At 41.5% G+C, this 16,438-nt stretch overlaps 1 protein-coding gene across 1 annotated transcript in view; it reads left to right on the top strand.

The window, feature by feature from the left end:
• The first annotated feature begins 2,078 nt into the window (after positions 1-2,078).
• sec63 (SEC63 homolog, protein translocation regulator) overlaps positions 2,079-16,438 on the top strand; it is a 107,088-nt gene continuing 92,728 nt past the window's right edge. Inside the window, exon 1 of the mRNA XM_072246140.1 lies at positions 2,079-2,315. Coding sequence (XP_072102241.1) covers positions 2,192-2,315 — 124 coding nt within the window. The 5' untranslated portion in view covers positions 2,079-2,191. The remainder of the gene's footprint in view (positions 2,316-16,438) is intronic.

Below are 16,438 nucleotides of genomic sequence, written 5' to 3'. Positions count from 1 at the left end.
CCTCTCATTCTTCTAAACTAAGGAGCAGACAAATGTTCCTCAAATATTAACCCTCTCATTCCCAGTATCATTCTAGTGAATCTTCTCTGCACCCTCTCCAACGTCAGCACATCCTTCCTTAAATAAGGAGACCAAAACTGCCCACAGTACTGCAAGTGAGGTCTCACCAGCGCCTTATAAAGCCTCAATATCACATCCCTGCTCCTATACTCTATTCCTCTAGAAATGAATGCCAACATTGCATTCGCCTTCTTCACCACCGACTCAACCTGGAGGTTAACCTTAAGGGTATCCTGTACGAGGACTCCCAAGTCCCGTTGCATCTCAGAACTTTGAATTTTTTCCCCATTTAAATAATAGTCTGCCTGTTTATTTCTTCTGCCAAAGTGCATAACCGTACACTTTCCAAAATTGTATTTCATTTGCCACTTCTTTGCCTATTCTTCCAATCTATCCAAGTCTCTCTGCAGACTCTCCGTTTCCTCAGCACTACCGGCCCCTCCACCTATCTTCGTATCGTCAGCAAACTTAGCCACAAAGCCATCTATTCCATAATCCAAATCGTTGATGTACAATGTAAAAAGAAGCAGCCCCAACACGGACCCCTGTGGAACACCACTGGTAACCGGCAGCCAACCAGAATAGGATCCCATTATTCCCACTCTCTGTTTCCTGCCAATCAGCCAACGCTCTATCCATGTATGTAACTTTCCCGTAATTCCATGGGCTCTTATCTTGTTAAGTAGCCTCATGTGTGGTACCTTGTCAAAGGCCTTCTGAAAATCTAAATATACAACATCCACTGCATCTCCCTTGTCTAACCTACTTGTAATGACCTCTGGTTGTAGTCTCACCCAACCTCTGGAAAAAAGCTTGCTATCTATATCCCTCATAATTTTGTATACCTGTCAAATCTTCCCTCGCTCCCAGTTGTGGACACAGCTCAGCACATCATGGAAGACTCTGTCTAAACTTCTCCCTACCTCAGAAAAACAGCCAGCATAATGAAAGACACCACCTATCCTGGCCATTCTCTCTTCTCCTCTCTCTTATTGGGCAGAAGATCAAAAGCGTCAAAGCACGTAGCACTAGGATCAATGACAACCTCTATTTCACTGTTATCAGGTTATTGAACCAACCTCTTATACCATAAGATGGACTTTTGACCTTACAATTTATCCCGTTATAATCCTGCATTTTATTGTTTACCTGCACGGTACCGTCTGTTGTCTTTACACCTTATTCTGCATTGTTATTGCTCAAACTTGTTCTACCTTAATGCACTGTGTAATGATTTGATCTATACGTGACACAAGCTTTTCACGGTATCCTGGTACATATGACAATAATAAACCAATACCATTTTTAATGATATTGTGATGGTTTCCAGTTGCACAGTCCCGAAAAATAGAAAAAAATCAGAAGAGTAGGTCCTCCCAGGTTCCTACGCCGTTCAATATGATCATGGCTGATCATCATCCACCTCATTACTGTATTTCTGCCCTTTTCCCATTCCTCCTGATGCCTTTGTCATCTAGAAATTTAGCTATCTCCTTAAAATATATTTAGTGACTTGGCCTCTGCTGCCCCCCGTGGTAACGAACTTCCCAGGTTATTTGCGTATGAGTGAAGAAATTCCTAAATGTCTTCTCACACCATATCGTGAGCCAGCGACTTTTCTTTCTAGACACCTTAGTCAGAATTGTACCTGATTTGCAGAATCTCCAGGACAATATTGCAACGTGTACTTTTTCCCCCCCAATTCAGCGTGTTTCCTAATAAAGCAAGTCTTCTATTTGCGTCCTCTTCCAGTATTTGATTGATCTTTTCTTTTTTAAAATTTCATTAGATTGTGTGTCAACTCGATTCCAGAATAGCCGCGTTGCAAGGCCGCAGTCCACCCGGAGGGTGGGCGTTCCCGATGACCCACTTCACACCGGCGGGGCCCAAGCGCGCACCGGCCTCCCGGGCTCGTGGACGCGCCCGAGCCGACCTCCCCCCTTCCCACTGCCCCCTCCCCAAACCCGCCCCTCCTTTCCCAGCGCGTGTCGCGAGTAGGCGCTGACGTCTACTGGTGCGCACGCGCAGTGCCACGTCCGTGTTGCGTGAGAGAGTGGAGCGGAGGCCCGGAGGAACGGCGGCGTGTCTGGGGTAGCTAGCAAGAGCGAATTGTGAGTGAGAGAAGCTTGTGATGGCTGGGCAGCAGTTTCAGTACGACGATAGCGGCAACACCTCCTTTTATTTTCTCACATCGTTCGTGGGACTTCTCGTCATCCCGGCCACTTTCTACCTCTGGCCCAAAGACCAGAACGACGGTGAGTGAGTGCCCCGGAAGGTTGGGGCTGAGGGGGTACTTGTTCTTGAAATGTTCAACAAAATGAAAACTGTTTCTAAACAATTAAAAAAAACAGCTCACTGGCGAGAATAGCCCCGCTTCTTGCACTTGCCCACCCCTCCCCCTTCGCACCACCGATGGGGCCGCTGCAAACATGGACTATTGCACATGCAGAGAGAGCGAATTCCCAGATCCGAGTCTCACTACAGGGCCTACTCCACTCCTGCGGCGAGTGTAGAAGCAGGGCGGCTGGTTAAGTGGAGGATCTTACACTGCGCCTGTTCCCTTTTTCTTTTCGCACACGGACAAACCCAGGAAACAGATCCCATGGCGAAACGCTGTCCAAAAGTTTTTGAGCAGATTATCTGCGCAGTTCAGACTGTCCCCTTTTGGCTATTTTGTTTTTTTTTAAAAGTTGTTTAGACCACACCACAGTCACTTACTGATTTAAGCAGAGATTTATGCAGATTTGTTGTCTCTCGCACCCAAACAGCTGCGAAGCGAGTCCTGATGAAGGGTCTCGGCTCGAAACGTCGACTGTTTATTAATTTCCATAGATGCTGCCTGATCCTGGTTCCTCCAGCATTTTGTGTGTGTTGCTTTTCCAGCATCTACGAATTTTCTCGTGTATGCGAAGTGCTATTGTTTTTTCTTTGTAATATCGAGATGTTCCAGAAACTTCCCAGCATCTATCTTCATTTTTTCTTTATGCCTATGTTTGTTCTTTTGAGCCTCTCAGAATTGAACTGCGCTTTCTTACAACAGTTGTTTAGTAATCTAGTATCTATCTAGATGAACAATTCAGATACTAGGAATTTGAAAAATATTGTACAGCTGGTAAATCAGCATTTGTAAAGCAAGAAGTTGAGTTAACCAACTTCCAGCTGGTTGACAGCTGCACCTGAAAGAGTAAATATTTTAACTTTACAGACGCCAGTGGAGCTTCAGTGTTACCATATGTTCACTGTAATTGAATCTAATGAACTGTGATGGCATTTGAAACTGTGAAGTGTTTGGTGCAATAAACTAGTAGACCAATGGGAATCAAAGCTGGTTATTAGGAGAAGCTATTTGGTTTTGCATTTGGAACTTTATAGAAAATGTCTTAATGTGAAGTATCAGATTTGTTTCATAGTTATACATACAAACAACTGACTGAACTAAATTTTAGATGAGTGTGAAATCAATTGGGTTATTATGAGGTAAATGATGCAGATCTAAGATATTTGTTAACATTTATCTTTTTATTGGATTGCTATGTATATCTTAATGTGCTTAACTGAATTGGATTTGGTATATTTTTTTCTAAAGAAATACTGATTTTCCCCATTCTTTGCGTACAGTATGTGTGGGCTGTTTCTGGAGAAACACTTCCTGAACTTAATCTATACTTTAATTTAACCTGGGGATTCTGGATTTACACAGAGAAGGAATTAATGCAGTGTTTTGTGACTGAAGTCATGTATCCCTTAGTGGATATCTTGGACTATGTTGTGATGTGGTTTCAGAATATAAATATACTTTTGGCATGTTTATCTCTTCATGACTGGAATGGTTTCCCTTTGTAGAAACTTTTAAAATTTTTATCCTTAATGTCAACATGGCTGAATTTATTAAGAGCTCAAATGTTATCAACAGTTCATCCAGACTTCTTTACACTATTAATTTGTTTTTCTGCTACTTAATTACTGTATATTCACACAAATATAGGGATTGGACCTGCACATTCTTATCTTTAATGGTACTATTTGTATTGTCATTTGAACATTGGGGCAGAACTTAAGATATAGGTTTTTTTGAGATGTTGAAAACTTAATTTTGAGCAATTCCAAATATTAATTGGCTTTTAGGTGAACAAGTTTCTTCTTATCTCAGTATTAAGTGACCAGCTTTCTACTTTGAGACTGTGACTCCTTCTAGACACACTGTCAAGGAAAAAGAACTGAGTTTATTTTGTCAAACCCTGTTAGAGTTTTGTGTGCTTCATGAAATCCTCATTCATCTAAATGTGGGAGTACAACCTAGTTTGCATAAGCTTTCCTCTTGTGACAGATGCACTATCCCAAGAATAAGTATGGTCAGCCTTAAAATCACTCTTTTTCAAGAATACACTTCCCTTGGTGGGAAAGCCAATGTTTCTATGTAAGGGGTCTATGTAATTGGAGCAAGATGCCTTAATGTTGAAACTGCATATCAACTTCTAGTGATTAGTATAAAGAACTCCAAGGTTTCTCTGAATGTATCCCCCCCCCCCCACCTTTTGCTATTTAAATAATCTATTGTTCTGCTCTTCCCTGCCCTGATTGTGAATAGCTGGTACTTATCTCATAATACAGCCTCTGAACCTGGAAAAAGATAGAAATAAACCTGTTTACATATCCTTGATCTACATCTGTAATAATATGGACTTTGATATGGCACTTTATCAAGGACCTTCTGGAAGGTCAAATGAACTGATATACCTGTATTAATTTTCCTGTTATGGACCCACAGTGGCCTACCTAATCCTTTCTAAGGGGCTTGGCATTACGTCCTTTATTATAAGATGCCAGCAAGCTCCCCCTTAGCTCGCTTTGCATCCTCCTTGCAGCCCATATTGCCATCCAGCATCACATCTTTGGCTAACTTGGATGTGTTGTAATTGATTCCCTCACCCTATTATCAAGATAGATTGTGGACAGCTGGGGATTTAGCATTTATCCCTGTGATCTTCATTATCCATGGCCTCCTGATCTAAAGTGATACTGTCTATTCTTGTTCTGAATTCGAGGAAAATGAATGAAGAATGGTAGATGTGGATTACATAGACTTTTAGCATGGTTTTTGATAGACCCTGCACAGTAGGCTTTGCCAGATGGTTAAATCATATTGGTTCTGAGGTGCATAGGAAAATTGGATCCAAAATTGGCTTGATAATGAGAGGAAGATGATGATAGTGGTTTGATTTTCTGATTGGAAGCCTGCAACTTGAGGTGTACAGCTGGGATCAGTGCTGGGATTTTTCTTCGTCCTTTTTAAATGACTTGGATGAAAATTTAGGGATTATGATTAGCAAGTTCACTTGCAATTCAAAAATTATTGGAGTTGTGAAATCTGTTTAAAGATGCAGAATGAGGTAGATCAGATGTAAGTTGGGTGAAGTGGTGGCAGATGAAATTTAATCAGATGTGAGTATTGCATTTTTGGAAGTCAAATTCTGATAAAGTATGTGGACTAAATGGCAGAAATCTTAGGAGTGTGGATGTAGAGGGATGTATGGTGCAAATCCATAGCTTGCTGAAGGAAGTGGATATGGCCCAGTCCATCACTGGTAAAGCTCTCCGCTCCATAGCGCTGTCACAGGAAACCATCCGTCATCAGGGACCCTAGCACCCAAGGTCATGCTCTTATTGCTGCCATCAGGAAGAAAGTACAAGATCCTCAGGACTCACACCACCAGGTTCAGGAGCAGTTATTACCCCTCAGTTATCAGGCTTTTGAGCCAGTGGGGATAACCACTCAATTTCACTTGCCACATTTCTTATATTTTTTGTATTTGCACAGTTTGTTTGCATATTGGTTGTTTGCTGATCCTATTGGGAGTGATCTTTCATTGATTCTGTTATGGTTCTTGGATTTACTTAGTATGCCCACAAGGAAATAAATCTCAGGATTGTATATGGTGGCATGTATGTACTTTGATAATTTACTTTGTACTTTGAAGTGACAATAAAGGTGGATAGGATAGTGAAGAGGGTGTTTGGTATGCTTGCCTTTACAGGCTGAAACATTCAATATAAGAGTTGTGACATGTTCCAAACATTGATTAGGCTTCTTGAAAGATGTGTAGTAGAGATTCACCAGGATGTTGCCTGATATGGAGGGCCTTAGTTACAAGGCAAAATTGCATTGACTGGGTTTTTATCACTAAACTTTAAAGGCTGAAGAATATCCTTGCAAAGGTTTATAAGATTGTAAGTAGAGTAGTCAATCATTTTCCCAGGGTAGGGTTTAAAACTAGAAAGCATAGGTTTAAGGTGGGTTGGGAGGGAATTTGAAGGAGATCTGAGTAGGAGGGTGGTGGATTTATAGAATGAACTGTCAATGGAGGTGTTATTTGGAATCATTTACAATGTTTAAAATGCATTTGGACAAAGAGTATTGGGAGGAAGTAATGCATGCCTGATATAAACAAATGGGATTAACATAGCCATCACAGTTGATGTAGACATTTGGGCTGAAGAACTGGTGTCTATGTCATGTATCTCTGTGACTTTTTGTCCATTAACATAGGTTATTTATTATCCAAATACCATGTTTAATAATCTCTTGCATGGGTCCTGAAAGTCTGCATTGACTGATTTGCTCTTAGGTATTCTGCTAGTTACCTTTGTAAGAATTCTTAACAGATTTTTCAAATGCTGCTTCTCTCTCATACATCACTTAGAGACATTGATCAAGATGGGAATAATGAGCACCTGGAGGAAAGTGGATTAATTAAGAGAAAGTTGTTGAAGACAAATTGTATTTAACTAAATTGCTTTATTTTTGATGAGGGTAATGCGGTAAATGTGTAGATGGACTTTCAGAAAGCTTTTGATAAGGTGCTACGTAAGGGTTAACAGTAATGATGAAGCATGTGGATTAAAAAGGGGCACAAATAACATAGCCATGAAACTGGCTAAATAACAGATAGAGATGAATAAGACATAGGAGCAGAATTAGGACTAGACAAAGGTGAGTATTGGCATTCTCCAGGTATTTGTCACAGTGCAATTAAAAAAAAAACTACATTAATAATCTTGAGTTGGAATGCAAGCCACATTTTTGTTTTAAATTTGTGGATGACATAAAACTTGTCATTAGAGACTATTCCCAGAATATCTATTTTAATGGACATCTATACATATGACACTAAATTCAAAGGAGAACCAGTATTGGGGGGGAGGGGGAGGAAAGAGGAGGTCTACTTGCATCTTCTCACAGTATTCAGACACCTTTGGAAACTGACGATCGCTTCTATTGATAATTGTGCAGTGATACATCCATTGTTATTTTGTGCCAGTGGAACTACCTATTTAGTTTGGATATCCTGATTCTGTACCTTGTATTTAGGCAGGAAAAGACAATAAATAACGTTCATGTTAATTGACTCTTATTGGCCCATTCAGTGAGATACCGTAGAGTAATTTTCTGCATCTTATGACATGGGCAAAATCAGCTTGTGGTCATTTGTTAAGATGGAAGCTGTTCATAACTTGGGGATTGCCCGTATTATGAAGTGCAGAGGATATAAACAGGTTGGTGGAATGGGCTGATATGTGGCAATTTTAGGGGATTTGTAGATATGGGTGCTCTTTAATGACAGTGGCATTGCAGGCTGAGAAAGTTGTTGGTACAATTTTGGGTTTTAATAATAGAAGGATAGAGTAAAAAAGGAGGGAAGTTATGTTGAATTTTTATAAAATGCTGGACTGGCCTCAACTGGAGTATTATTTTCATTTCTGACTGCATCACATGAACCGAGGAAGGTCTAGAAAAGATTTGAGAATACAAGGGGCCTAAGGTAGAAGGAGTGAATTTTAGAAAACCTAGCACATTTACTTTTCAAGATAGTCCCCTCCTTCATTTACACACTTAGTCCAGCGGTTGTGGAGCATACGGACCTTGGACCTCTAGAAAGTGTCCACAGCAGGGTGATTGATAAGTTCGTGGCCTAAGATAGAAGCAGATGAGTTACGCAGCTCTTGTTACATGCTCTTTGAGTGATTATGCAGAAAGTTTGAAGTTAATAACTCATCAGGAATGATAGATAAGTTGGTGGCCTAAGGTAGAAGGAGATGAGTTACTAACTTCAGACTTTCTGCTTAATCACTCAGTTGACCCACATGTGCATGTAACGAGAGCTGTATAACTCATCTCCTTCTACCTTAAGCCACAAACTTATCAATCACATATCTGTGGATACCTTCTGGAGGTCCAAGGTCCGTATGCTGCACTACCGCTGGATTAAGTGTGTAAATGTAGGAGGGGACTATGTTGAAAAATAAATGTGCTAGGTTTTCTAAAATTGACTCCTTGTACCCTAGGCCACAAACTTATCAATCACCCCTTGTAGTTCCTGTAACAGGGAACTATGGTTACAAGGACAGAGGAATATAAAAATAATGAGTATAGATAGAATTAATGCTCAGTCTTTCTCCTAGGAAGTAGAAGAGTAAGGTTTGGGGTGAGGAAAGAGAATCGTTATGAAACTGGGGCAATTTTTCCATACAGGGGTGAGCTACCAGAAGATGTGGTTGCATGGGTACATTAGCAACATTTGAAAGACATTGAAAAGCTACATGGATAGGGAAGCTTACAGGGATATGGGACAAGCCTAGAAAATGAGGGGTCTAAAATGAGTGAATAGTGGGACTCGGTTCCTGTTGGTGGAGGAATTGAGGACTAGAGGCCGTGGGTATAAAATAAAAGCAGCAAATTCAGAGCGATGCAGCTTATGGTTGGAATGTGCAATCCACTGCCTACCGACAGAACAGAGGCAGGTTGCATTGTGGCCTCAACAGGGGAATTGGTTAAATATAGAGGGAAAATAATTCGCAAGGATGTGGAGCAGGGGAAAGGGGCCACTACAATGTCAAGCCAGCTCGTCTTCCATGTGTTCTGTTCCTTTCTTGAGGGAGACACTTGAACTCTTTGTACACCACGATTTTTAGTATCATCAACCTGGTGCAGTAATGTGCTTAATGCAAAGAAATCAGCTGTCACACCATATCTGGACTGTTTGTGACTTGATACTTGCCATATCAAAGTTGGTAATTTATTATCAAAGTACGTGTGTATCATGGTATGCTACGCTGAGATTAAATTTCTTGCAGGCATTCACAGTAGAACAAAGAAGTAGAATAGAATCAATGAAAAGCTACACATAGACTGATGGCCAATGTGCAAAAAGAAAACAACTTTGTAAATACAATAAAAATAAGTAAATAATTCTGAGAACATGTGTTGTAGAGTCTTTGAAAGTGTGTCCGTAGGTTGTGGAAATAGTTCATTGTTGAGGTGAGTGAAGTTACCCATGCTAGTTCAGGAGTCTGATGGTTGAAGGGTAGTAATTGTTCCTGAATTTGGTGGTGTGGAACCTAAGACTTCTGTACCTCCTCCCCAATGGCAGCAGTGAGAAGACAGCATGATCTGGGCAGTGGGGTCCTTGATGGATGCTGATTTCTTGTTGGTGTGTTTAATGATGGGGAGGGCTTTTCCTGTGATGGACTTGGCTGTATCCACCATTTTTTTTTTGTAGGCTTTTCCATTCATGGGCATTGGTGTTTCCATACCTGGCTGTGACACAAGGTATCACTCCACTGTGCATCTATAGAAGTTTGTCAAAGTTTTAGGTGACGTGACAAAATCTTCACTAACTTCTAAGAAAGTAGAGATGCCACTGTGCCATTCTTTGTAATGGCATTTACATGCTGGTCCCAGGACGAATCCTTTGAAATGATAACGCCAAGGAACTTAAAGTTATTGACCCTCTCCACCTTTGATACGTTGATGAGGACTGGCTCATGGACCTCTGGTTTTCTCTTCCTGTAGTCAATAATCAGCTCTTTTGATTTTTTGATGTTGAGTGAGAGGTTGTTGTTGTGACACCATTCAACCATTTCTAATTTTTCTCCAACCTTAGGTTTAACGTGGCACTGATGAAGCACGGCAATGACTTCTGGGTAGCAGACTAAACAAACAAATCCTGTATTAATTACACTTTTTCTTGTAAGCGATCACAGCAATCATAACCTGTAACTTCCCTTTTCGGAGTTGAACTGTCTGACCTGGTATTTTTGCTGTGTGAACTGAAGTGTTGAAGGTGTGGGACCTTCGTGGAGTGGTGTGTACAATCTGAATTTAGGCAGCTTGGTCCGGGCATGAGAGCGGGGAATGAGCCAATGTTGGGTCATTGACAGACTGGACTTGGAGGCAATTCAATGCGGCAGAATCGAGGTGAACAGAGGCAATACAGAGTCGAGGTGGTGGGACCTAGGTCTGAAAGCAAAGAAACACCCGAGGTTTAATTGATTTAAGTGCTGGGCTGAATTGGAAAGGTCAGGGTGTCGGGGTTGAAGGCAGATTTTGGGCCAATTCAGCTTGCTGCTCTGTGCTGAATTGAGGCTGTGGTCTGCATCTAATGTAGTGGTCGCCAACCTTTTTAAGCCCAAGATCCCCTACATTAGCCTTAGTGAAAGGCAAGATCGACCCACTAAATCGTTTAGAGAAAAAACTACTCAGATTGTACTTCCAATTTGAGGCCTTTTATTTGGGCTAATTGTATTTGAATTTCATAAAATGCTTTTGTCAAACTTTTAATTCAACCAAGAAAACACTGTAACTAGCATATCAAACAGGCCATAGCTGTCTTTCTTTAAGGATATTACAATACTTCATACCTTTTGTAGTAACTTCTACTTTGAAAAAGGACCACTCGACAACTTCATGTCCAAAGGAACAACTTTATCTGGGATGGCAAAACCAATGCAGCGGAGGGGCTTGTACACACGCGCAGAAAAGACTGGAAGTAAAACCCTGGAAACAACCTCTGTTTACAAACAGCTTTCTGTAGCGGGAGTATTGCTATATTACCATTATCCTAATTGGTATTAACTTATCTTTATAATGCTCACATTACAACACTTCTCCCCCTTTAAATTCCAACATTCTCCAAATGTAAAAGAACTGGGAAACAAAAAACAGTGGTGTCATTTTCTTGCGTACCTCTGAAACTTATACTAGTGTCTCAGTAACAGTTTACCAATACAAAACACCTGAAAAATGTGGCAGATTCAACATTCAGTCCAACAAAGGAAACTGTCCATTCAAATATTCAGTCTGTCAGGAGGTTTGCAAGGGCGCTGTGCTGCAACAGATGAAAATTATGAAATCTAAGTACAGGAGCTGTCTTACTGACAGACACCTCACAGACTGTCTTAAACTGGCTGTCTGTAGTTATGAGCCAAATTTCAGGGAACTAGCAGAAAGTACTCAGCCCCAGTCACCACACTGAGTGCAACAGTCAATTTTTATTTATTTTTCATGTTGAAATAAAATCAATGAAACATAGAATTAAAGGTGTTGTAATGTGAGCGTTATAAAAATAAGTAATACTAATTATGATAGTGTTTCCGGGTTGCGGGGTTTTACTTCCAGTCTTTTCTACTGTGGTGCATGGCGGGGGAGCTGGGCAGAAAGAATGGAACTGCACACTGGGCAGAAAGAACAGAACTAAAACCCCACAACCTGGAAACAATCTCTCTTTACAAACAGCTTTCAGTAGTGGAAGTATTGCTATATTACCATTATCCTAATTAGTATTACTTATTTTTATAATGCTCACATTACAACAGTATTTGTGTATTTATTTTTCATTTTTTTTCGGGAACTACTGGGAAAGTCTCAAAGATCGACCAGTTGATCGCGATCGACCAGTTGGTGACCACTAATCTAATGGGTTTCTGAATCGGCTGCAGTGATGACTCTTTGTGGCTGTGGATTCACTTTCGTGAACTTCAGTTCTGAATGTTATTTGCTTACTTTTATTGTTTGCATGATTTTTACACTGCACATCGTTTGACGCTTTTTTCCCCTTTTTTTATATGGATTCTATAGGTTTCTTTGTTTTGTGGCTGCTTGGCAGAGACAAACCTCAAGGTTGTATATAGTATATATAGTTTGATAATAAATGCACTTTGAGCATTAAACTATATGCTGATTCTTCAAGCTTAAATATGGTATTGCAGCTTTACTTAGTCTCACAGTCATGGTGATTGTGGAGACTGGGTTCTGCAAGAGATGAAATTGAGGATTCAATTGTACCAGGAAGTATTGAGGCCTAGGTCTTGGAGTTTATTGATCAATTTTGAGGGGATGACAGTGTAGAATGCTGAGCTGTAGTTATTTAAGAGCATCTTCACTGTCCAGATGTTGCAGGACTGAGTGAAGAGTCTATAAAATGGCATCTGCGGTTGATCTTTTGTGACAGTAGGCAAATTGAAGTGAACCAAAGCACTCCTCAGGCTGGAGTTATGTTTCATGACCAACCTCTCAAAGCACTTTAATACAGTGGCTGTAAGTGCTACTGCATGATAGTCAGAGGGCGGTTACCTCATTCTTCTTGGATGCCAGTATGATTGAAGCCTGCTTGAAGCAAATGGTTACCTTCAACTACCAAAGTACGAGGTTAAGGGTGTCAATAAACATATTAGCTACTTGATCAGCACATGTCTTCAGTACTTCGCCAGATACACCATCTGGGCCAGATGCTTCCCGCAGGTTCACCCTCCTGAAGGATGCTCTCATGTCAGCCTCAGGGACTGAAATCACAGGGTTGTCAGGGGTTTTGAGAGTTTGTGAATGTGATTCCATGTTACATCAGTGAAAGTGAGATAAAAGACCATGAGCTCATCTGGAAGCAAAACCTTGTCACGTATATCTCTTGGTTTAGCTTTGTAGGAGGTGTTAGCATTGAAGCCCTGCCACCACTGTTGAGCATTCTTCTATGATTCAAGTTTGGTCCAGAATTGCCACTTCGCATGTGAAATGACTTTCTTGAGGTCATACCTGGACCTCTTGTACTTTTCTTGGTCACCAGACCTGCATGCCACTTTTCTGGCCTTCAGCAGTATTGATCTCTTGGTCCATTCAGGACTTCTGTTTGGGGAAGACTGAATGATTTTGTGGGTTCACATTTGTCCACAAGTGGCTTGATAAAGTTCATGACAGTGTGACATATTCATTCAGGTCCTCTTGAGTCCTCAAATGTGGCCCAGTCCACTGACTTGAAGCTAGTCCATAGTCACATCTCTGCTTCCTGCAGCCGCCTTAGGAGGACAACGAGATGATCAGATTCCTGAAATGCTATCTCGTGATGTAATAGTGGGTATTCTTGATGGAGTCATATTAGAGTGTGTTGGTCCCCCTGGTGCTGATGGTAATTAGGCAGAGATTTCTTCAAGCTAGCCTGATTGAAGTCCCTGGTAAAGATATGAAAGGCCTTGGTAGGCTGTTTCTTGTTGGCTAATCGTGGCACTTAATACATCGAGTGCTTGCTGAACATCTGCCTTTGTCAGTATGTAAACTGTAACGAGGGTCACTGTGAAGCACTGTCAGCACGTAATCATTAGATGTTCCAAGTTGAAAGAACAAGTGCGACAAGACCACTACATCTGAGTACCACAATGAGCGTAACATGATGCATGCCCCACTGCCTCTTGCATTCTTCGAATCTACAGTCTGGTCCATCCGGTGCATTGAGACTTTGTCTGGAGTGTAGAGGGTGCACCATGTGTCAGTGAAACAATGCAGTAATCTCTCATTTCCCTTTGATACAGCAGTGTTGTTCTTAGAATCTCTAGAGTTTGTTCTCCAGTGACTGCATTTTGGCCAGGTGGATGCTTGGAAGAGGTAACCTTATACCTTGACATTTTATTCTAGCTTGAAGTTTGGCCTGGCGCCCTCTCTTCGGGCGATGATCAACCTTCGTCCGCTTCAAGCTGCTGTACTTGAACTCTTGAGGGTCAAGTTCGCTAGTTTGTTTATGCAGATCAAAATTACAGGCTTCAGATTATAGCAATTGTAACTCAAAAGTACAGTAATTTTGTGAGCTGCCTACAAAACATTGCTGTGCATTGCCAGCACCTTATGATTGAGCATTATCTATCCTAATTGTTCTGAGCTTAAGAAACAGATAATACTTTCTAACCAGAATGGTGTTACTGAACCCAATGGGGTTTTATGACTACCTTGTGGTTTTATGGTTATTCTAACTTGGTCTAGAATGGTTGATTCAAGATTTAATTACTTAGATTGAAATTCCCAAGTTGCCCTATGAACTTGTGCCTGCAGACTTCTGGGTTTTTAATATAACCATCCATTATCATACTTGTTTCTCATTTTTTGAAAATGCCCATATTCTGGAAGTATTTTGTTGGGAAGATGGAGTTGCTCGTGGGTCCTGATGTTATTAATGAGGCTATGTTAAGGTTGTTTATTCACTTTTACTTTATTTTCATTCTTTGATCCAGTTACTTGAAAGACCTGAATCTTTGCACTGGGTTGCCTTGTTATCATAATGATTTACTTCATTATTATTCACAGAGTCAATTTAAAACTGAACGGAAGTCTAGACAGACTCTGCTGTTTAAGCTTTCCGTTTCTCATGAAAAGTAATGGCTCTTGCTACCTGGAACACACATAAAATCAGTGTTGAATGAGCAATGAGCAAAGATAATTTTGAGGTTAAGTTAGAAACATAACTTGAAATTGAAGTTTAAATGTTTTTGGCTTGGGCTAGATGGGTGTTGGGCCTGCTTCTGTGCTGTACTTCTCTATGACTCCTCAATTTCACTCCTGAATGTAGAGGGGAAGATTATGTTTGGCATTCTGGCAGAAAGAATATCTTCATTTGTGATAGAGAATGGATTAGTAAATACATCTGAGCAGAAGGCAGGAGTACCAGGCTTCCCAGGATGCCTTGAACATTCTAGTATGATATGGCATACCATACCATCCAGGAGTCAAAAAGGTTGAGAAGAAATCTGGCTGTAGTTTGGCTTGATCTGGCAAATGCGTATGGTTCTGTTCCCCATGTCCTGATTGAGTTTGCGATGGAATTCCTATGGATTCCTGCTAAGGTGAAGAACTTTGTTATGCAGTACTACAACGATTTCCGGATGAGGTTTTCCACTCAGCAGTTTACAGCTAGGTGGCAGAGCTCAGATGTTGAAATCCCGATGGGATGTGTGATTTCACCCATCCTTTTTGTGTTACCCATAGAGATCATTGTGAGGGCTGCAGAATCAGTGGGACAAGGTGTCGCATTTGATGGCAGAGAGGAGTTACCACCAATACGAGCATTCATGGACGATCTTACCCTTTTGGGTCCCAGCACGGAGGCAGTGGAAAATGTGCTATCTAGACTCGAAGAGCTAATGGATTGGGGAAGAATGAAGTTCAAGACCAAGAAGTCAAGGAGCCTTGTTCTTAGGAGAGGAAAGCTGGTTGACTTTCATTTCACCCTTTGTGGAGAGGAGATTCCATCCATTCAGGACCAACCAGTTAAGAGCCTCGGGCGATGGTATACAGAGGAGCTGAGAGATACTAAGAGGGTTCAAGAGACAGGAGAACAGATCAGCAGAGGTCTGATGTCTGTTGACAAGTGTGGCTTGCTTGGCAAGTTGAAGTTATGGTGCTTGCAGTACGGACTGATGCCACGGATAATGTGGCCACTAACTGTCTATGAAGTGGCAATGTCCCATGTTGAGGCAATGGAACGGAAGATCAACAAGTATGTGAAGAAGTGGCTTGGAGTACCGAGCAGCCTCACCAATGTTGCCATCCACAGTAGCCAGACAAAGCTTACCATCCCAGTGCAATCCCTTGTTGAGGAGGTCAAGGTAGCCAAGGTAAGATCCATTCTTGATGCTTTGAGACTCAAAAGACCCTGTCATCAAGAACACCCAGCCAGATGTGAGATCAGGCAGGAAGTGGTAAGTCCGTGTAGCAGTTGATGAGGCAGAGTCTAGATTGAAGCACAAGGAGACGGTTGGGGCTATCCAGCCAGGCTGCCAGGGACTTGGATGGACAACCCACAAGTGGTGGTCATCTTCTACAGGTAAGGAACGCTGTGAGCTTGTAACACAAGAAATACGAGAGGTAGGAGAGGAGAAGAGGTTAGCTAAAACAGCTGACCTGGCCAAACAAGGGGCTTGGACCCAGTGGGAAAGTGTTGAACAATGACATCTATCTTCGAATGTTCTGTGGCAGATGGAACCGCTCCGCATTTCTTTTCTTTGCAGAGCAGCATACGATCTGCTCCCAACACCTGCCAACCTCAGCACCTGGTATGAAGATAAGACAGACAGGTGTGCTGCTTGTGGCGAGAAGGGAACACTTCAACATACCTTGAGTGCATGCAGAGTCAATCTTTCCAGCGACATGTACACTTGGAGACAACGTTCTCACAGTTTTAACAGAAGCAGTTGAGCAGAGAGTACTGCAGCACAACTTATCTCATGCCCCATATTGCATAGAACATCGCATATCATTTGTGAAAGAAGGCTCCAAGTCAAGGGT

Source organism: Mobula birostris, chromosome 2, assembly GCF_030028105.1.
Source record: "Mobula birostris isolate sMobBir1 chromosome 2, sMobBir1.hap1, whole genome shotgun sequence".
Taxonomy (NCBI): Eukaryota; Metazoa; Chordata; class Chondrichthyes; order Myliobatiformes; family Myliobatidae; genus Mobula; species Mobula birostris.
Note: the sequence above shows the minus strand (reverse complement) of the source record. Positions and strands in the feature narration are given on the sequence as shown.